The sequence below is a fragment of the Tenrec ecaudatus genome, chromosome 6 (genome assembly GCF_050624435.1).
Source record: "Tenrec ecaudatus isolate mTenEca1 chromosome 6, mTenEca1.hap1, whole genome shotgun sequence".
NCBI classification, from domain to species: domain Eukaryota; kingdom Metazoa; phylum Chordata; class Mammalia; order Afrosoricida; family Tenrecidae; genus Tenrec; species Tenrec ecaudatus.
This window is the reverse complement of record NC_134535.1, coordinates 77,096,526-77,120,431: the sequence shown is the minus strand read 5'-3', so window position 1 is coordinate 77,120,431 and position 23,906 is coordinate 77,096,526. Positions and strand designations below refer to the sequence as shown.

At 36.8% G+C, this 23,906-nt stretch overlaps 1 protein-coding gene across 1 annotated transcript; it reads left to right on the top strand.

Annotated features, from left to right (window-relative positions):
- The first annotated feature begins 9,782 nt into the window (after positions 1 to 9,782).
- Positions 9,783 to 10,721, top strand: LOC142450926 (olfactory receptor 6C68-like). Its single transcript, XM_075552860.1, has one exon. It carries the CDS (start codon positions 9,783 to 9,785, stop codon positions 10,719 to 10,721), a length of 939 nt encoding a protein of 312 aa, XP_075408975.1.
- The last annotated feature ends 13,185 nt before the right edge of the window (positions 10,722 to 23,906 follow it).

The window sequence follows — 23,906 nt, the reverse complement described above, 5'->3', positions numbered from 1 at the left end:
TGTTCAAAACACTCCCTTTAGACTATCTTGTTAAGTTTATTTAGATTTAAATTTTTCCTTAATTTCAAGGTATCTGGAAATTTCTGTGTTCTTGCTGCCATACTGAAGAGACAAGTTTGTTGAGTATCTTGGTTGACCATTGCTTTTCTTTGCTTTGGAGTTTAATACATATCATCCCACTGCCTTCTTACCTGCATGGTTTCTACTGAAAAGTCAGAGCTTATATATCTATTAGCTCCCCATTGTAGACAGCTTTTCATTTTTTCAGGAATTTCTCTTGGAACCCTCTTCTTGTCTTTCCCTTTGGAAGTTTATGACTTGCTTTTGTTTTTCTCTTGGGAGTCTGACTTGTTTAGGGTTCATTCAGCCACATGAAGGCATAGCTCCTAATCTTCAATGATATTATAGGAGTTTTGTTTCAACAACTATTTGATGAAGTAAAAAACAAATTAACACTCAGGGTGGGGGAACAAGAGAAAGTACAGTAAAAATACCTAAGAAGAAATAAAGAATATTGAAGTATGGGAATGATAAGAGAAATAGTATCAAGGAAAAATGAAAAATAGGGGGATGAAAAGGCAGATTAAAAATAAATGAAGAATATGAAAAGGTAATGAGAAGAAATGAAAAAGGAAAGGTGAAGGCAGACTGAAAGAAGCAAGAACTCTGGGAGTAGGGCACTCTGCGCTACTCAAGGAGCTCACCTGCTGGAGGAAGTATGGGGGTAAAGATGTGGGATGCCCTTTCATAGCTAGAGCTCTTGTCTATCCAGAGAGTCTCTGGGGTCAGGTCAGCTGATGTAGAATAATTCAAAACAAGTCAGTGGGTGCCTGCGGTCAGGTTATTATGCCCAGAAGGAGCACTTTTTGGCCCAGAGAACAGCTGGGGCAGCTTAGTGTGTGATGGAAGGAATTCTTACTAGGCCAGGAGTGACTGGAAACAGTGAATTCCTCTGCATTGCATGTGACACTGGTCTGATGAGCTGAAGTTGGGCACATTGTACATGATCCATGAGGACATGGCTCCTGTCTCAGGTTGAACGGGAACTTTGGGGATGTCACTTACCACTGGATTAGTGAGTGTAGGGAAGGGATGGTCCTGCTTCTGGTCACTAGGAGGATGCGGAGAACAAGGGTTGTACTAAAAGTTTCTGGATGTCAGTCCCTGGTGTGGGAAGTTGAAGGTTTGTGCTACGAAGTTACTGTTTTGCTAGAATGAGGCACAATTTCATAATGGCAGTAATGCACCCAGCCAGCTGACTATTCACCTGTTCATTACATCTCCTATTTGTCTCTTTTATTTAGTTTTAATGTCTAGTTAGTATTCAATCCACTTTTATCCTTTCATCTAGAGCTCAGATTTCCAGACTTCTCATCCTATTTGTTTCATTTGGTCTCTTGCATGTTTATTAGAAAGGGTATATTTAGCATATCTATCTAAGGATTATCAACTCTTGGTGAAAGTCCAAATTTCAACTTCTAATTCATACTCATATGCAATTTCATCTTAAAGTTGAATAAAATTAAAATGGGTTCACAGCATCCCAGATTCAACCTGAATACATTTGACTTGATTTTCAAGAATTTATTTGTTGCATTGAGCATTAATGACTAAAGACCCGATGAGCTGCCAGATGATATCAAGAATATAATGCATGAACAAAGCAACGGGTTATTAAAAAGTCAGGAGAGAAAGAAAAGCATCAAATTAGGTGTCAGAAGTGACTCTGAAATGTGCTCTTAAGGACAAAGTAGTTAAGGCACATGAAGAAATGATGAACTACAAGAGCTGAACAGAAGATTTTAAGTCTGCTAGGAAAAACCAAATGCAATACTGTAATTAAATGTGAAAAATATCTAGAACCAGAAAATTATAAAGAATACGTTAGCATATCTAAATCTGAAAGTAGAAAAGAAAACTTCAAACATGGTCACGCAATACTGAAAGATTCTATTGGTAAATATTGAATGATACAGAAAATATAAAAAGAAAATGGAAACAATATCCCGAGTCATTGTACCAAAAAGAAGCATCAACACTTAACCAATTCAAGACTATATGATGAAGAATCAAAGTACCGAAGTCCATGCAGAACTGAAGTCATTAGCGAAAACCAATGCTGTAAGAAGTCAATTGAAATTTGTCAACATGCTGATGAAGCACTGGAACTGCTGTTTCATCTATGAGAAGAAATTTTAATGATAGCTATGCGGTGAACTGACTAGAAAAGATCTATATTTGTATCCATTCCAAATAAAAGTGCTACAATAGAATGTTTAAATTATGAAATAATATTATTAACATTGATATCACATTAAAGTAACATTTTAGTGAAGAAAAATCCAACAACCTTTGTAGCAATACACTGAGAGGGAGCTGTCCCAGGTTCAGGCAGGATTCAAAAGAGGACATGGGACAAGGGATATGATTGCTGATATCAGATGAATCTCAAATAAGAGAAAACCAGAATTTCGACTATTTTCGCTTTACTGCTACACCAAGGCAGGTGACTGGGTGAATCATAGCAAACCGTGAATATGCTTGAGAAGAATTGGAATTCCGAGACCCTTCACTGGGCTCGTTCCGAACCTGTAAATGGATCAAGAAACAGTTGTACAAAGAGAAGAAGGCTTACTGTGTGCATTAAAATGAAGAAAGGTGTGCTCAAAGCTTGCATCCTGACAGCATAAATGTTAACTCAGTATGCTCAGCAAATAATCAGAGAAACTGGATTATATGATGAAGAATGCAGCATCAGGTTTGGAGGAAGGCTGATTAACAACCCAGAGCATGCAGATGACACAACCTTCTTGCGGAAAGTGAGGAGAACTTGACACATTCCTGATGAAGATCAAGAACTATGTGGATTTCTGTGTGGATTACTACTCAATGTAAAGAGAAACAAAATCCTCATAATTGGACCAGGAGGTAACATGTTAAACCAAATTGTCAAGGATTTTGTCTGGCTTGGATCCACAATCCATGCTCAGGAAAGCAGCAATCAAGAGATGAATCGACACATTGCACTGGGTAAATCTGTTGCACAAGACCTCCTTCAAGTGTTCAAAAACGAGGATGTTACTTAAGGATATAAAGCACACCTGACCTTGGCTGCAGTATTTTCAATCGCCTGATGTGCACGTGAAAGTTGGACATTGAAAAAGACTGAAGAAGAAGAGATGCATTTGAATTAAGGTCCTGATAAAGAACATTGAATGCACCGTGGACAACCAGAAGAAACAAAGAGATCTGTCATAGAAGGACAGTCAGAAAGCTCCTTAAAGGAAAGAATGGCAACAGCTTCTGGCGCACACGTTTGGAATGGTTTTATGAGAGACCATTGCCTATAGAAAACCTCATGCTCCGTAGGGTAGCGAGGCAGTGGAAAGGAGAAAGTCTCCCAATAAAACGGATTGACACAGTGGCTGCAATCATGTGATCCAACATAGGGACAATTATGACGCTGGCAAAGTACTGGGCAGTGTTTAGTCCTGTTGTATTTAGGGTCACCATGACTCAGAACTGATTTCAAAGCACAAAAGAGCAACAAGAATCTTGAAAAACATAATCATGTGGGTAAAACATGAGAAAAAGTTTGTTAATATCACCTGACCTTGTTTGTGGTATTTTCCGACTAAGAAAGGCTAGGAAAACAGACCTAACCATTAACTTTCAATAATTCACTGAGAACTTCAGGATCACAGAGGGCATTGTTCAGTTTGGGATGTGTCTTCAGAAAGACGGACCACTGTCAGGGAACCTTGCGTTCGGTAAAGCAAAGGGCTGGCACATGCAAGGGCGACTGTGAGTCAGGTGGATTGTCCCACGATGAACATGAACAGACACGCAGTGAGTGTGAGGACGCCTCCAAGCCAGGCAGCATTTCATTGTGCTGTATTTGGGGTCTTCATGGATCCGAGTTCTCCAAATGTCAGTCCTCTCTCCATGTTCTATCAGAAAGGTCAGTTGGAAACCACCAGCCACTCCTGGAGAGAAAGATGTGGCTTCTGATTCCCCTAAACAGTTGCAGTCTCAGAGACTCATGGAGCATTCTATGCTCTCCTAGATGGTCACCATGAGCCGGCACCAACTCGATGGCAAAGAGTTTTGTGTTGTTTTTTTCTCAGTCTACTCACCTACTTATGCATATCAGATGAGAAATTACATTTTTTACATCAAAGTCAATGATCATGTGATATATGAACCATCATTTTGATCAATTCATTTCTCTCTAAAATGTATTAGAGCACAAGGAACAATAATTTTGTCATGTGCACAGCATATAACAGCATTCTAAGAAATATAAAAAATTTTATATCACTTCTCTCAATCAAGTTTCAGAGTCTTTTCTGAAATTCACTTGAATATTTTCTATCTTTCCTTTTAATGACCTTTTACTTTCTTCTTGTATGATATTCTTCATATCATTTTGCAGATTATTAGGTTTTCTTTTCATCAGTGTTCAATGCTGGTGGTTTCAAATTGCTGACCTTGAGATTAGCAGATCAATAGATAACTTACTAGGCCACCAGGGTTCCAGTAGACAATGATATGAATTAATTGCATCACCTTAGGGAGGATTCAGAGCATGCAGTATTGTTGCGTCATAACTTGGACTGCATTTAAATCTTATTTTCTTGTGCAATTACTCATTATAGCAAGGCATATTTATTATTAAAATGTAGGTATTAGAAAATGTAAATATTTCATAATACAGAGATAACTAAAGACAAACAATAGCTTTAGATGTATATTTATAGTATGAGCACATAAATACATGTTATTTTTCTTTTTGTTTCAATTGACTTTTAATAGTTATTCCATTTTATTTCTCCTCCAAATTCACTCATTATTAGGAGTAATACATCTGCCTTTGGAATTAAACAGAGACCTGATCATTTTTCTCAAAGTTCTACAACATGAGGTGAATACTTCAATTAATCAGTGATGTCTGTGTCTTATGTTCATATGAAGTCATAGCTAGACCATCATGATGCAACTCTTATGTTCATAGATTGCGAATTATGACATAATTTTATGTATCTAACAATATTCATGTTTTACATATGAATATAAATATACCAAACCACTTTTGAAGTTTACATCGTATTTTATCTTATGAATGAACTATACATTCATATTTTATTGTTGCAGTTATTTTATTTTCACTTCTCATGTATTAGATGTCTTCATGTGTCTTACAGAAATATGTCATTTTATTTCCTTCCCCCAATTAATTTCAAATGTATTAGTTAAAATTGTGTTTTGAATTTAATAACATCAGAGATTTATATCAATTTTAATGATATAAACACTTTTTAAATGGGTATAACTAGATTTTAAACTTAAATTCTTTTTACTTTTCTTAGTTCCAAAGAATTCTAAAAAAGATTTTCTTTCTCATATATATGTTCTGGACATGATATTTGGGAAGACTAGTTCCTGGAGAAGAACATCCTGTTTGGTAAATTTGAGGGTCAGAGAAAAAAAACAAAACCAGCCTAAGTCCCTCAAAGAGATAGATTTACACAGTGGCTGCAACAATGGACTCAAACATAAAAAAATTTTAAAAATTGTGTGCATGGCCTAAGATCAGGCCGCGACGCATTCTGTTGTGAATAGTGTCAATATAATATAGGGCAGAGCCGACTCAACTAAACTCACAGTAATAAGATATCTTCAGTAATTGTCTTCATAGGTTTGACTGCTTTAGTGCTCCACTCTCTGTGTAGAAGAAGAGTTTATTGGTAGTTAAGACACTTTTACATTTTCAAGGATTGGACACACATGTCCTACTACTAGCATTACAAAATGAACGTCTGATCCAAAACAGGCCCAGAAGCTCAGCTCCCAGGTTTTTATTTGCAGTTCTATAACCTTTCTGCTTATACGTGTTGAAAAATAATTTCCAGATTTAAATTTCTTTAAATATTGTACCATACCTCAAGTAATAACTACTTTAGCTTTAGGTGTGATAGTTATCAATACCCCTATAATGTGCTATGGTGAATACTTGATTTGATCTTTATAAAACTAAATTGAAATAAATAGTCCAAAATTATTTTCATTTTTGTTCTTAATTTTTAATGTTTACATCTTTAGTCTATTTTGGAATGTTTTCATAAAAAGAGTGAACTATAAAATTGCAGATTATTTTTATTCAGTATACAATGTGTGATATTAATTAATATAACATATTATAAAATTAATTTTTATAACAATTTGAATACAGCTCTTTCAGAAAAAAAGAGTTTCCATATATTTTCTATTTAGTTTCATCATTCTTTGTAACTTACTATCATATTTCTTAGGTAAATTCATAGGTATATGAGTTCATGTCTATGAAGGAATTTAGAATATTGAAATATCACAATGGAGCTTGTATTTCAATCATTTTACCATTTAATTTAAGAAAACCAGATATATTGGATAAAAATACTACATTACAAAATCTTTTTGAAAATTGACTTTTGTTTGACAAGGATATTCTCTACCATTATTTTCATAGCTATGTACAGTGCTCATCTTGGTTTCCTTTCTATTTTTTAATTTTAATGAGAATATTGCATTACTTAATACAATTACTGAAGAGAACAATCTCATGCAAATTTCAGTGTTTTAAGCAATCCAGGAGGAAAGTCTTATTGGATTTGTGTCCATTTCCACATACCTGCTGTATGTGGTGCTACTGCTGATCTTTCCCCTAAGGACCCTGTCCCCTTACTGCTTTTGTAATGCTGATTGCCAAAGCTAATTACAATGAAAATTCCTAGTGACTTTCAGAGATGGACCACAAAGGACCTTTTGTGTTGTTGTTCCACTTTTGTCTCCTGTTAAACATGGGCTATATAAAGTAACTAGCTTCAACATTTGTAACTAAACATGTCTTCCTGACTGGTGAGTTCAACTCAACTATCCTTAATTACCTGATAAGTAATGCTATCACCACCGTCCCTCTATATTAGAGAACAAAACGTACATCCTTTGTTTAAAATCTTTATTTTACGTATTAAGAGAATGAGGATGTATTCTGTCGGCATCACAGACAAAGTAAAAGTGCTCACACAGGGAATTTCCAGGGTCCTTTCTAGATCAGTCTGGGTTCTTGAGAAAACAGCATTCACACGTCTCTACTGGTCACCCTGAGCCTCCTGTAAATAAAGTGCTGTCTGTGATAAACTGCCAACAGATGCCATGTAATACCAACTCCTGTACCGGTAAGTATGAGTGTGAGACTTCAGTTGTTTTTACTCTGTGCCTTAGACTGGCACAAGGGGAAAACAGATCATTGGAAGCAGTAGATTTAATAGTACTAATACTGCGTTTGATGATAACATTTACAAGTCTTTAGTAATATATGTTTTCCCCTAAAACTATGGTTAATATATAATTATTTATTCTGGTTGCAGGGAAGATATATAGAAAAAATCCTCTGTTTTCTAGGGGTCTGTGTGGGGGTTGGAGGAGGAATGTGGATGTATGTATATGTGTGTGCATATGTATCAATTCGCCCAAACATATATATAAATATACATGTGGAAAAGCTTCACACAAACAACAGTATACTTATATATAGTCTGATGCTTTATTTTCTCTATTTTTTTCGGGGTCCATTCTGTGTTCAAGATGGGCTGCTGTAGAACATTTTGTTTCACAACCCAAAGTTGACAGAACAAATAAATCCAAAGCTTGTCTGTGCCCATGCTGACATGAGCAGCGAGGGGCATCTGCAGTGGGTCTGAAGGTGTGCCTGAAGTCCCTTATGCTTTCTATAACGTTTTCAAATTCATTGCTCGCTTCCAGATCACAGGAAATTTAGGGCTGCTTCCCCCCTGAGAGATCTTTATTCACAGACAAGTCAAAAACCCTGGGTAAAAGTGCTTATATGAAAAAATGGTAGCAGCAATATGAATATAGAACACAGTTTATACTTAATATTTATGGGAGTCTAGATTCAGATCAGAGCAAAAATATTTAGTATTCATGATGAAAAATATTTTTCAGACAAAAAGCTGAATTAAAATACCAGGAGCACCACTCCGTGATGCCTCGAGAGTCCAACAAAGCAGGACGCAGGAACGGAGATGCTGAGGGTAACCTGGAGAGTCACCTCCGAATAATACTGCCACACTAAAGAGTCCAGTTTTCTAATAGACTCATCTACTCTGAGCCAGGAAAACACACTCTCAGTGTGGACTCCTGATGATAGTCCTCTGCTCCAGAGCCTAGCTCTCTGTAACCTCCTTCCACCATGAACGTGGACTCATCTCCGTGCCCTGTATGAGCGTCTCTGTGCCATGGAGACCACATCTATAGTAGTGAATACAATGCTCAGTAAATTCAGAAAATGGGGTAGTGGTAAGGGTGGCATTCTTTCAAGTATCTGGTATTACTCAGTATAAGGAATTTCTGAGGAAAATGTTTTAATGTAACAAGAACATTTCTTTTTCCTATAGATACCGTTCATATGTAGTGAAGTTAGAACATTTTAGCTCGAAAAGTTGGGGTTGACAATGGAGGCTGACAAAAACAATGACAACCAAAAATATAAGTAATAAGGTAAGGAAAATGAGTCAGTTAAACAAATTTTACTGACCAGTAGCTCTGATAGTACATGTGAATTGAAATAGCGATGGAATGTATGTGGCATTAGCTCTGGTTTAGTTTATGGCCTCGTGAGTGTCATTTATGCCAATTACATCAATACAATTTCTAATAATATCCCCCACTTGCTTCTCAAACGCGTTATTTTACAATAAATTACATAATCACTTTACATTAAAGGGTTTTTAAAGAAAGCACTGTCTGCATTAAAGGACACATTCTAGTGTGTGCTTGAATTGACTTGCAGTGTTCACAGTTAGAATACTGGCGTTTCAAACACTTGTCAATCTCTAGGAAGCAATGGGGAAATATTTTACTTCTCTGTATCATCAGAGTTTTACATCTACAGACTAGAAATTATGTCACTCCCTACTTCACAAGATTGTATCAATAATTTATGCACTGTACTTTAAACAGTTCCTGGAGCATGGCAAGATAATTATGTTTGCTGTTCTTAGCTTATACATTGGACGAAATCATATGTATATGCAAATTAGGGAAGTTTTAAAAGATTTCTGAAGTAGAAAGAAAACAGCAACAGATATAAAAATTAATATAAAGTGCATAAGTAGTCACAAACAGTAAGAACTTGGATAAATGGAGAGGTGGGGTACACATTTCCATTCAGGAGCCTGAAAGTGCACATTTCATATTGTTTCTTTGTGAATTCATTATATCCCCAATTGCCTCATATTATAATAAAAGAGGGCAGCAAAAGTAGGAGGTAGAATCCAAGAAGGAAGTGCAAAATATTGGTATTGCAGCTAGCGATATGTGAAATTGTAAATCTGATTGTTTAAAATGAAAATCAACATACCCAGGTAGAAGTTGAAATGTTAAGTTCATTAGTACATCATTAAAATATAGCTATATAAAATTAATTAAATAAATAATCATATGATTATATGAAATTAATTTATATTTATGTAAAATGTTAAAACAATATTTAAATAATGAAAAGTTATTTTAAAATATTCATTTGTCCATTCAGTATCACTTACTGAAGGACCTCAGATCAAAAGAAGATAGAAAAAGTATACCATGGGTGAACAAATAAAATGCTTGTCTTATGTAGTTTGAATGTGAAAATTTATCATTGACTCATTTTGTCACTGAATTCTGCAGTTCTATTCCCTCTTATATTTACACATAGGTTTGCCATAGCCTGAAGTTCAATAATGAGGAACCATACAACGATAACCACATTCATTCTTCTGGGACTGACAGAGGATCCTCATCTGCTAGTTTTGATTTTGATTTTTCTCCTTATCACCTACATGCTGTGTATATCTGGAAATCTGACCATCATTATCCTCACTTGGGCAGATGCCCACCTTAAAACACCAATGTATTTTTTCCTCCAGAATTTCTCTTTTCTGGAAATCTCATTTACAACTGCCTGTATTCCAAGATTCATGTACAGTATATCAACTGGAGACAGAACAATTACTTATAATGCATGTTTCATTCAACTATTTTTTATAGATTTATTTGCGGTATCTGAGTTTTTTCTTTTGGCCACTATGTCTTATGATCGGTATGTGGCCATCTGCAAACCCCTGCATTATATTACCATCATGAGCCTCAGAGTCTGCAAAACAATGGTTATCTGCTGTTGGGTGATGGCCTTTTGTATTATCCTCCCACCATTTAGCTTAATTGCAACTCTAGAATTCTGTGACTCAAATGCCATTGATCATTTTGGCTGTGATGCACCACCTCTTCTGGAAATCTCATGCTCAGACACATGGTTAGCTGAGCGGATGCTTGTAGTCTGTGCTGTACTGATCTTCATCATCACTCTTGTATGTGTTGCTCTTTCCTACATCTATATCATTAAGACAATCCTAAAATTCCCTTCTGCTCAACAAAGGAAAAAGGCCTTTTCCACGTGTTCTTCCCACATGATTGTAGTCTCCATCTCCTATGGAAGCTGCATCTTCATCTATATCAAAACTTCTGGGAAAGAAGATGTGGATATTAATAAAAGTGTGGCATTGCTTGTTGCATCCGTGTCACCAATGCTGAATCCGTTTATATATACCCTGAGGAATAATCAAGTGAAACAAGCCTTTATTGACTTAATAAAAAAAATTACATTCTTCCCCAAGAAATAAAGTGTACCTAGTTGATAAATGGAGGTGAATTATGCATATTGACTTTATATTTTTCATGAGCTAATAAACACAGCTCTAATTACTTAAAGTATAGAACAATGTGGCTGATATCACAGCCATTTAATCTTACTTTCCAAACAGTTTAATAATGAATAAGTAATTATTTACAAATACTCGGTACGAGGTAAAACATCATTTAACAGAAATTTCATAGTTGAATTATTCATTTTCTTGTTCTATTTAAAATTTATAATGTGAGCATTGACAGGTTCTTTTTAAATGGACAAATTCTCCACTACCACTCCCATTTTTTAAAATTAAATACTTTTACTAGCAAATATTTATAATTCCATTGCAATAAAATATAATGAAAAATATTGAAGCAAAAATGTTATTAAAAGAAAATGTTGGGGGAAATATAAAAAAAGAAAATGTTCTGAAAATGATTGCAAAGTTCTTTTTAATATGATTGAATGATTACATTTTATGATATGTGAAGTATACACCAATACAACTATTTTAATATAATAAATAGAATTAAACACCCCCAATTAACGAGTAGATTCTGACATAATTAGTAATAAAGGTTTAATAATATCAATATAGTAGGAGTTACTACACATCAAAAAGGAAAGCTAATAATCCAAAGAATATAAGATGATTAAAAATATTTATCATAACATGAAATAAAGTCTGCTTTATTAGCAATCATTGATATTCAGATGAAAACTTTGTCTTGTAATCCTATCATCACCCGTGTGCAAAATAATTATTTTTATGACATGAATTACTAGTATGTTTGCAAAAATGTAGGCATTTTAATGCATAAATTGGTTGAAAACTTTAGGCTTTCTTATTTATCAAAAATGAATGTAATATTTCACCTGGATAATCTCAGCCTGGGAATTTATGGATGACTTGTTCCAGTAGCCTAAAATACATATTTAACCCTGCTTATTTCAGTCAATTTTTAATAGTAAACTACTTGGAGAAACAAAATAACATGACTTGGGAAATATGTAAATCAGCTAGACAATTATGGTGTATGATATAGTTCTTACCAAATGATGTGGACCTTAATTTTAAATGAATATATTAATATATGCAAATGTGATAAGTAAATTTCTGAATACCACATAAATTATTCTGTCATTCTTAGAAGCAGTTTTGTTTATCATAATTTTATGAAATCAGGAAAACATATTTTGACTATGCCTCTCCCCACTCAGAGAATCAAATTCAACTGGCTTAACACATAGAAAAATCAATGAATCTTTGATATTAAGAATGTATCAATGGGTGACTTCTAGATGTAAGTTTGGACCAGTGAGTGGCTTGAAGGATGGGGATAGACATGAAATATAAAGACAATACATTGCCTACCTAGTGGAGTGTTATTGGGGTGTATCACACCAGGTGACATTGTTACAGATTGTGACAGTAAAATGACTGCCTCTAAGTTTTGTCAAGTGTTTCCATAGACATTTATTTTAATAAAATTTTTAATTTATTTATTGTAATGAAAATATCCCATAAGTATTTACAAAGCCTTAGAAACATGACACAGAGTCATTGGGAGTCACAGTTGATTGTATGGCAGTGGGTGCAGTTATTTATAACATTGAAGACACTTGTCATTATTGTTGTTAAGTGCCCTTATTGCAGTTGGTTTCAACTCATAGTCATCCTATTTCAAGAAAAAAAGTGCCTCTCAGTTCCACACGATTCCTATGCTGGAGCCCATGGTTACAGCCACTGTGTTGACCAATCTCTATGAGGGTCTTCCATTTTTTTCTGACGCTTTTTTATGAAGCATCCAGGGATGAGTCCCTCTTGATAACATGCCCAAAACATGTGAGCCACATCTTGCCATCCTCATTTCTGAACTGCGGACCAAGTGGTTAGCCCAAAGCAGAACCACTATGCCACTAGGACTCCTCCCACCCTCATTTCTAAGGAGCAATCTGACTATATTTCTTTCCACCCAGAGCTGTTCATTTTTCTGAAAGTCTGTGGAATATTTAAACTTCGAAGTGAACATCATAATCCAAAGACTAAACATCTTTGAATATCACAGCTGGAGGCTAGAATATTTTTCTTTTAATTTGTTCAGTTTGATAAATGATGACCATCATCTTCAATTTTGGATGTTTTAATTCCAGGACCTTGAATATTTCATTATACTTTCCTTTGTCTTCTGGGTTGGCATTTAAAATTATCTTTCACTTCTTTTAACACCATTTCTTACAGTTACAAAATTTTTAGATGCAAGAGCAAGGTTCAGGTTTGCTTTTGTTTTAACATCCATTTTGGTCGTTTATTTCTCTCCTTTTTAATAACTTTTCCTTTCTTTATGCATGATATTCTTAATGTCATCTCACAACCGATCTATTCATAGTATTCAGTGCATTAAATCTGTTCTTGGAATGGTCTTTAAATTCAGGTGGGATACACTCACGTTGGCATTTTGCCTCCCAAGGACTTGTTTAATTTTTCTCTGCTTTAACAAATGTGCATATGATCTGTTCTTACTGGTGATATTGAGCTTTTCCATCATGGCATTCTCCAGATGTCATGTACTTGATAGGGAGAGGTTCATGTACATTTATTTATTATTTATGAATAAGTTATTGGTCTCAAAAAGTTATGTCATGTGATCTCAAGCATTTTAAAATTTGGGGGGAATTAATACATATATCATATCATTCTGAATTTCAAACATGTCAGGTAGAATGTACAATTGTGACCACAATCAGCACCCTCCCCACCCTCATCATGAAATCCATATTAACAACTGCTTGATGCTGTTTCAAGGATTTCCTGTGGCACAGTGGGATGCTAAGCCCATGATCTATGGTTAAACTCACCAGCCACTTTGTAGGAAAAAGATGAGACTGTCTGCTTCCCTAAAGACTTACAGTTCTACTCTGTCCTATAGGTTCATTAGGGGTCAACATCGACTCAGTGGTAGTACGTTTGGTTTTTACTCTTCTTTCTGATTCTAATTTTCCTATTCCAAACATCAGTAATTATCAATGTATCTTGATTCCCTCTCTGATCAATATCAAGGTTACATGATAATATGCTTTCCAAATAGACTCTAATAAAAATGGTAATTTTTACTGAATTACAATGATGATTCTAATGTGGTATTATTTGCACATGCTGTGTAAACCGGTGTTTTCATTGTTTTCAGTATTTCAAAATCATCAATTTTTTGGAAATGTTCTGATGTATCAGCTATAATATTGTGTTGCTATGAATTGTAATGAACTTCATGGCAGTGACTGAGGTATTTGTAAACTTAAATCAATAGCTTTTTGGATAATGAAATAGTAATTAAAGGAAACACAGGAGAAATTTTAAAACTGCTCCAGTTTAGTTATTAATGATTTAATAATAATGCTATTATTATTTTTAGAAGAGTTGACAAAAATTGTTTTTAGTATTTGCATAACCAAAGAAATATTACATTTAAGTAATATATGACTATAAATGTATATGGCATATTATTCTGTGATCAAATTGGTAATCAGCATTACTAAAGATTCTGTATGAACTGGTATACAAAAAGTTACATGGGCATTGGTCTTATCATGAGTGAACACACTGGTTGGCACCAGCCCTTGTGATGCCACTATGTACAAATATACACAATTTATTTGGAAGATACAAGTGAACAATATAAAAGTCAAGATTGTTTACCTTTTCTCTAAGCCTGTTTTGTTTTTGCTTGCTTTATGGATATTTGTTGAATAGCTATCTTCTTTTTTTTTTAACCTAGCCTCAATTCACTTTTGATGGCGAGGACAAGCATAGCCAGTGAAGTCCTTCGTTTATTTCATGGATTTGTTTTGCTTCCAGGAAAATTCTTTCTCTGATTTCAGTAGTTGATCACATAATTCAGGTTAAGTCAATTATCCCATTCTATCATGCCATTTTCCTTGATTAACTGAGGGTATGACCTAAATGAAGGCACCCATAATCAACCAAGGGGTTTTTGTTTGGTTAGGTTTTCTTCCTGTGGGTAAAGAAGTGTGATTATGGAAATCCGACTATATTTAAGTTAGGATGCATTTTTTTCCTTGATCAGCATCAATTCTTCTCAAGGTAAACAATATAAGACAAAATTAAAATGGAAAAGCAAAAGTGAGCTATTTATTGAACCTTACTTTGAAGATAGAGAATTCAGCTTGGATATTCAATTTTCCAACTTTAAGTAGTTGGTTTAACAATGAAAATGCCCATATAAGAACCACAAGCATTTCCCTCCTCTGCTTTCTCTGACCTGGGTCACGTAACTTGTTTTGGTAAAGAAGACAGTAACAAATATGATGCAAGAAGAGTCTTGAAAGTGCTAGAACATTTGAGCAAACACTTGTCACAAATATAGATACAAAATTCTCAACAAAAATATAAAAATGAAACAGAAGGAAAAATAAAAATATGCATTATATATGAAAGAGTGATTCAATATTTAAAAACAATCAATGTAATCTACCATACAACATAAAAAACTTGAAATATAATGTAATCATGTCAATGGATTGAAAAAAACATTTGATAAAATAAACACCAATTTTTCAAATAAAAACAGATCAAATAGAAGTGAATATCCTCAGCTTTATAAGAAACTCCAAAGAAGCACCAATACCAAGTTCCTGAATTAATAAATCAATATACAAAGGCTACAGAACACAGGATTAATGACCAAATGCTACTTTTTTTCTTATGCACTACAAAGAACGATTAAAATTTGAATTCAAATTTAAAAACATATATTTACATTATAAAAAAACGACTTTCTAATTAGAAAAATACATATGAGAAGTATTTACAGACAATGACAAGATTCAAAAAAAGAAATAAAATAAGGGGAAACATGGCTTCCAGATAAAATCTAGTGAATCAAACTCAGTCAGTCTAACCTGTGCCCTGGGAAGTTATATTTAAGACCTGAATTCTGGGTGCTTTATGATTATTATTTATTATTTGTGTAAAAAGCAAACCAAAAAATCCACTCAAAAAGCCTCTTCCTCCTATAGAGAACCCAGAACTTGGTATTCTAGAGACTATTAGCAGGGCCTTGCCAGTGCTGGGACTTATCTCCTCCCTACCTCTCAGTTGTTAGAAGGCTCCCTCCTCTCCCCACTAAGGATCTAATTCTTACTGCCTATTCCCTGTCTGGAAGGCAGATAATGTGATGTGGTACAGAATCCCTTTACCGCTCTCATATTCCTCTTGTGACACTCCCTTTGGGGGTGTAGTTCCTACAATGACAGATCAGCTCCCTGAGAGCAAGGAAGCAGAGTGCAGCCAAACCAAAGGTCTTTGGTGGTAAACATAATAACATTGGTTAGCTAAATTCTCCCTATGAGTGACATAAGGAAAGTCAAGTATGGGCATTATTTAATAATCAAAGGATCAAAAGACCAAGAATACATAGCCATAATAAACATATCTGCATGCAATGAAAGACCCTCAAAAAGTGGGTGCATAAGCAAATGTGATGAAGAAAGCGGATGGTGCCTGGCTATCAAAAGATATGGCGTCTTGGGTCTTAAAGGCTTGAAGATAAACAAGTGGCCATCTAGGTGAGAAGCAACAAAGCCCACATGGAAGAAGCACACCAGCCTGTGTGATCATGCCAGCCTGTGTGATCATGAGGTGTCAATAGGATCAGGTATCAGACATCATAGACCCAAAACAAAAATCAAATCTTTGTGAATTAATGGGACTGCGGACTGGAAACCCAATGCCCATCTGTAGGCAATTGGACATCCTGTTACACAAGGGTCACAAGGAAGGGATGAGCCAGTAAGGATACAGTATATCACTGATGAAACATACAACTTTCCTCTAGTTATTTAATGGTCCTCATCCCACCACCATCATAACCCCAATTCTACCTTAAAAATCTGGCTAAACCAGAGGATGTATATGAGTACAGATAAGAGCTGGAAACACAGGGAATCCAGGACAGATAAACCCCCTAAAGACCAATATGGAGAGTGTCCATACCAGGAGGGGAAAGGGAAGTGCAGGGAGAAGGGAAAACTGATTGTAGTAATCTACCTACAACCTCCTACTGGGGGGGGGGGGATTAACAACAAAAAAGTGGGGGAAGAGAGTCGTTGGTCAGTGTAAGACATGAAAAAAATTATAAATTATCAAATGTTTGGGAGGGAGGGAGAGAAGGATGGTGGTGGATGGAGGTGAAAAATGAGAAGGTGATACCAAGGGTTCAAGTAGAAAGAAAATGTTTTGAAAATGATGATGGCAACAAATGTACAAATGTGCTCAACACAGTGGATGGATGTATGGATTGTGATAAGAGTTGTACAAGCCCCCAGTAAAATGCTTAAACACACACACACACACACACACACACACACACACAACCAAATCCTCAAAGAGATAAAAAGAGAAATCACTAGATTGACAATAATAGTATAAGACTTCAATACACAACTCTCAAGGAAAGATAGACCAACAGGAAAGAAGCCCAATAAACTGAATAGCTGAACCCAGTTCTACATCCTAGATATTTACAGAGTTCTCTAAAAAATACTTGATCTTCTCCAACACACATGACACCTATTCTACAAGACCACATGCTAAGCCATATGGCAAGCTTTAACAAGTTCAACATAGAAGACCCATCTTTGCAGACCATGGGTCATAAAACACGAATTCAACAATAGAAAGAATAAAAAGATAAAGGCAAACATATAGACAATGAACAGCAAACTACTAAAAAAACTGGGTATTACAAAAGCTCTAAACAGGAGTACTGACAGTGATGGAGGAATATACAAGAGTGTCAGGATACCAGATCAACAAACTGAAGTCTATTTGTTTGCTATGTTCATTGCACAAGAACACAGAAGAGGAGACCAAGTAGGCAGTACAATTCAGAATAGCAAACAAAAAAATGGAAATATCTAGGGATATAATTAACCAAAAAGCAAAGGATTTATACAAGGAAAACCACAGGACCCGATTACAGGAAACCAATAGCGAACTCCACAAATGGAAGAAAATCCCATTCTTGTAGATCAGAAGATTCAATATAGTAAAAATGTGAATCTTACCCAAGGAATTATATAAGTTTAACACTATCCTGATTAAAATAAAAACAAAATTCTTCAAATAATTGCAAACATTAACCACCAATTTCATCTGGAAAGGGAATTAGCAGAGAATTCCTGAAGAAGAAGGACAACGTCTGAGGTTCACCTTACCTGACTACAACACCTATTACACAGCCCTCAGACCAGTGGAAAAGAACAGGAAACCCAGAAATAAAACCATCAGTATATAGACAACTGATCTTTGAAAAGGGCCCTAAAAGCATCAAGTGGGAAGTGGATGCGCTCTTTAACAAGTGGTGCTGATGAAAATGGATATCCACCTGTAGAAAAATGAAACAAGATGCTTACCTCACCCCATGCACAAGAATAAACTCAAGGTGGATCACAGACATAGAGGTAAAACCCCAAACGATCAGGACCATCAGTGAAGGAATTGGGACAAACCTAAGAACCTTGGCTCAGGGATTACGTAGGCTAACTGCAAAGGGTACACGCATACACAGGTGAACCTGAAATCAACAGTATTATATACTAAAGATAAAACACTAGAGTAACAAGAGAACCCACAGACTAGGGGAGGATTTTTTAAAATGACCCAACAGACAAAGGGCTTATTACTAAAATCTACAATTCCCTCCTAACTTTCAAAAAGAGGAAAACAGTTAACCCCTTGAGGAAGTAGACAAAAGACCTGAAAAGAAGTTTGAGAAGGTCCCTAATGGCCAATAAACATATGAGACAAAGATCCCGACCATTAACCATCATAGAAATGCAAATTAAATATCCATGAGATGCAATCTAACACTCTTGAGGATAGCCCAAATCAGGAAATCAGAGAACAACAAAAGTTGGAGGGGATGGGGTGAGATAGAAACTTTCCTACACTGTTGGTGGTCATGTAGATGCATATAGTCTCTGTGGAAAGTGATCTGACGATATTTAAAGCAAATGGAAATTGAGCTACCATATGACCCAGCTATCCCTCTACTGGGCGCATACTTGTTAAGTAGCTAGCATCAGGGGTGGGATGTCCATTAACGCATGCCCAGGAGAGCCAGCACAGGACAGAGCTGGATTTTCCCGCCCGTGGGCGCGGATGGGCGTTACACCTGGAGCAGCCCACCTGGACCAGGTGATTGCAATTCAGCCAATGGGATCAACCTGGGGTAATTCACCACGCCTCCCCCGGGAACCCTTGAAAAGGCAGGGACCAGAAGAGAGAGGGGTCTTGTCTGGTCGTCTTTGTGGGAGGAAACTTGGGAGAGATATCCCTGCAAGACCCTGAGCAGTCTCTGCCAGGCAACATGGTCAAATGAATCCTATGGGTGCCACGTAAAACCTGATGTTTCCTTGAACTCTCATTAAATTCACTTGGATCATGAGCCAGGCTCTGGGGTGAAATCTTTCTTGCGTGGAACCAAGGACCGAGGCTAAGATCTAGCCAGAGAGATAGACCTTACATACTCTGAAGAGGTAAGAAACAGACCAGGATCAGTGGTCTGTGCTCCAATGTTTACTGCGGTACAATTCACAATTGTACAGAATTGGAAACAATCTAAATTTTAATTGATAGATGAGTGGATTAGAAAACTTTGACACAATGGACCTATGCTTCACTAAAATGCACTGATGATCACATGAAGCACATCATCTCATGGGAAGAGTTGGAGGAAACTATCCTGTGATGCTAGCCAATCACAAAAGGACAAGTATAACATAAGTCCCCTGAAGTCAGCATAACCAGCACAAGAGGTATAGAAGAAAAGCCATTTATCTCACACAATAGGTGTTGAAGTCCAGGCAGTTGGATGGGGGCCAGCCTAAACTCAAGGAGGTACATGTCATTCCAACACAAAGAAGGGGAAAGGGGGAAAGGAGAAGAGAGAAAAGTTGGGGGAAAGGGAGACAAGGCACAGGGGGAGCAGGGCACTAACCTAAGTGGGAGAATATTGATTGTGGATATATGCATGCTGACCACCCCATGGTGCACCAAACCTTGAGGGCAACCTAACCACATGGAGCAAGGCATGAACAGAGTGGGGCTAAAGGGCTGACCCCAATCAGAGCCAAACTGACCCCCTCCCTAGACCTATGTGTTACACAGGACAATAGGAAAGATACATGTTGGGGACAGGGGCTGGTATGCCTTGCCCACATGGGAGCAAACCAAGAAGGAAAAAGAGAAAGGGACACTCTAGACCCCACCAAGCCCACGGCACTACATGCCTGCACGGAGCTGCTAAGGCACAGAGAGGACTGTGGGGTCGACAGTGCTCAAGACATGATGTCCCCTCACAGGAGCATAACCATGGTAGAGGAAAACACTGGGGACACACGGCAGGGAACACCCCCACCTGTGGTCTGAGCACCCCACAGTGGGGCAAACCAAGATGGGAACATAACAGATCAGCAATGAGAGCAAAGCCAAGCCACAAAGCTCCTGAGGGGCCCCCTAAATGCTTTTCAGTCCAGGAGAGGCAGCTCCTGGTATTCCCTCAGGAACACTGGAGAGATCGTCATAAAGGTCAGCAGACAGACCTGGAATTATGTATACTTTTGGTTTTGTTTTGGCTAGTTATTATTACTGGAGGGTTTTTTGCTCTTTTTATTCAATCTTTTGTTTTCTTTTTGTTTGGTCACTGTTATTGTTGGTTTTCCTACTTATAAAAAAATAGGCATGAGAAGCAAGCTGAGGAGAAAGCAGCAGGACTGACAGGAGGAAGGTAAAAGTAAACAGAAGACAGAACTAGGAAGCAAAGCTATGGATAGAGGTATACGCATAGGTGAGTATATATTATGTACATATATTTATATGACAATACATTGAGGTAGTGGATGGACACCAGGCCTCTGTTCAAGCCCTCCCTCAAGGCAAGAACTCTTTGCTCTAAAAACTTGGCATTCTGTGATGCTCAGCCTCCTGGCACAATTACTGAAGACAAAATGGGTGCATAAGCAAATGTGGTGAAGAAAGCTGACGGTGCCCGACTATCAAAAGATGCAGCATCTGGGATCTTAAAGGCTTGAAGGTAAATAAGCAGCCATCTATCAGGGAAGCAACAAACCAACATGGGAGAAGCACACCAGCCTGTGCAATCATGAGGTGCTGATGGGATCAGGTAACAGGCATCAGAGACCCAAAACAAACAAACAAAAACATATTGTTGAGAATAAGGGTGGTTGGAGCAAAGACCCAAAACCTATCTGTAGACAATGGGACATTCCCTCACAGAAAGGTCAAACGGAAGGGATGAGTCAACCAGCACACAGAATAGCACCAGTGAAACTCATAATATTTTTTTGGTTCCTTGAGGCTTCCTCAACACCCACTATCATGAAATCCAGTTCTACCTTTCACTGCAGGCTAGACTGAGCATATGTGCAGGTATAGATAAGAGATAAGAGCTCAGGACACATGGAATCCTGAAATAGGAATGGAAGTAGGGATACTCAGAGGGTAGGGGGAAGGTGGGTAAAGGAGGGGAGGAAGGGTGAACTTATCACAATGATCTACACATCACCACCCCCAGGTGGATGAACAGTAGAAACCATGGGGAAAGGGAGACATCTGTCAGTGTAAGTTATGAAAATAATAATTTATCAATGGGTCACAAGGGTGGGGGTGGGGATGGATAGAAAATATGTACAAATATGCTTGATATAATTGATGTATGGATTGATATAAAAGCTGTAAGAGCCCCCAATAAAATGATCTTCCAAAAAAAGATGGTGAGACACTCACTGCCACACTTAACTCCTTTCTTTGGAAAGCTCAGTTTGAACACCAAACTAAAATATTTCTCTGTAGTGTTCACCTACTTGTTCTCTGTAAAATTATGCTAATTGTTTCCCACATTAAATTTTGTTGATCTCTGTGATGTCTCATAAATACTTGTCAAGTAATATTCCAGTGTTCCTCATATAGCTTTTTCATCCCTATTGGTTGCCTCCAGAGTGATCTAATTAGAAATAACCCTTAAAGTACGATACTCAAATTTAAGCAACATATTAACCATAAGCACTTAAATTAATCACACTGCACTGCCGAGTTTCATTAAATAGCTAACAGGTTAATCTCAGATTGTGGCAGTTATATAATCTGTCAATTTGAGTGAAGGGATGGGGGCATAAGTCTGAAGAGGAATTTATAGACTGATATTGGACATATGGACTTATATTGGACTTATGAACTTGATCTGTACTAGACTTGGTTGTTTTCTTAAAATACAATTACTCTTTGATATAAAGCTCTCTCTCTCTCTCTCTCTCTCTCTCTCTCTCTCTCTCTCTCTCTCTCTCTCTCTCTCACACACACACACACACACACACAGACTGGCTATTGGCCCAAATAAGGGATGAAATTAGGAGGTTCCTAGAAAGTGGTGAGAATGATAACACAAATACTAAAAGTTATGAAACACAACAAAAACAGTTATCAGGGGTCTGTTTATAGCAATCAATGCACACAAAGAAAAAGAGGATAAAATCATTTTCAATATTTTAATACAACACCTCCAACAATTAAAACAGAGTCAACAGCAAAAACTTTCCAACAACAGAAGAAAAATCATAAAAGTGAGAGTAGAAATAAAAGCGCTGGAAAACAGAAAAACAATAAGAAAATCAACAAAACAAAAGGATGGTTTTTTGAAAGGATCAACAAACTTTGCAAACTGCTAGCAAATTTAACAAGGGAGAAGAAAAGCAGGTGGGAATATCTAGAATTAGAGATTAAATAATGACATCACAACAGATAAAATTGAAATAAAAAGTATACCACAGTATTATGAAAGACTGTTCCACCAGATTCAATATTTTAGATGACATGGACAAGTATGTAGACATACCCCTTCTACCCAAATTAATAGCTGAAGGGATGGCCTTTTCAATAAATGGAACTTATAGGGTATACATCTGCAGAATAATGAAAAAGGACCCATAGCTAACTCAAGGTGGATCAGAGCCCTAATGTTAAACCCAAAGCTATCAGGATCATCAATGAGAAAATTGGGACAAATCTATGGGTCCTAATGTAGAGCATACATAGGCTACTAAATGTAACAAAGAAAGCACACACAGTGGAAGGCAAAACACAACTGGGTCCTATTAAAACTATAACACTTGTGTACATCAAAAGTTTTCATCAAATGAGTAAAACAAGAGTGCACAGATTGGGATAAGATATTTAGCAGTGACATAACAGAAAAGGACTAATTACTAAAATATATAGGATATTGCAAGCCCAAAACATGAAACATAGAAAAAAAAAACCTCTTCAAAAGTGGACAAAGGAACTCAATAGACAATCTACAAATGATGACACCCATATGGCTAGTAGGCACATAAGGAAATGCCCTGGTTCTCTAGTCATGTGGGAAATGCAAACAAAAACAATGATAAGGTATCATCTCACAGCCATGCCAGAATGCAATTTAAAAATGAAAGAAAACAACAAAAGCTAGAGAGGGTGTGGAAAGTCTGGAATGTTTAAACACTGCTGGTGGGCTTGTCATTATGTACAACTACTGTGAAAAACTATATGGCCGTTCTTAAACAGCTGACAATGTAACACCGTATGACCTAGCCATACCATTGCTGGGCATATACCCCAAAGAAATAAAAGACAGCTCATGAACAGACCTGCACTCTCCCCTTGCAGAAGAGTTCACAATAGCAAGAAGCTGGAAACAGCCCAAATCTCCGTAAGTAGAAGGATGGATTAAAAAAATTGTTGGTATATAACCAGTGGTTCTCAACCTTCCTAATACCGTAATCATTTAATAAAGTTCCTTATGTTGTGGTGACCCCCCTCCCCACAGCCAACCATAACATTATTTTCATTGCTACTTCATAACGTTAATTTTTCTACTGCTAGGAATTGGGCAACCCCTGTGAAAGGGGCGTTCCACTCCCAGGTTGAGAGCTACTGGTGTGTACACAAAATGGAATGCTACCCATCCCTAAAATGCAGTGATGAAACCACAGAACACATGATGACCTGGAGGGATCTGGAAATCCTTACTCAGAGTGAAGTTAGTCACTCACAAAAGGGCAAATACGGTACAAGTCCACTGCTGTAGGGATGAGCAAC

What these genes read in the sequence shown, in the direction of transcription:
- LOC142450926 (XM_075552860.1), top strand. Translation starts at nt 9,783, where the DNA reads ATGAGGAACCATACAACGATAACCACATTCATTCTTCTGGGACTGACA.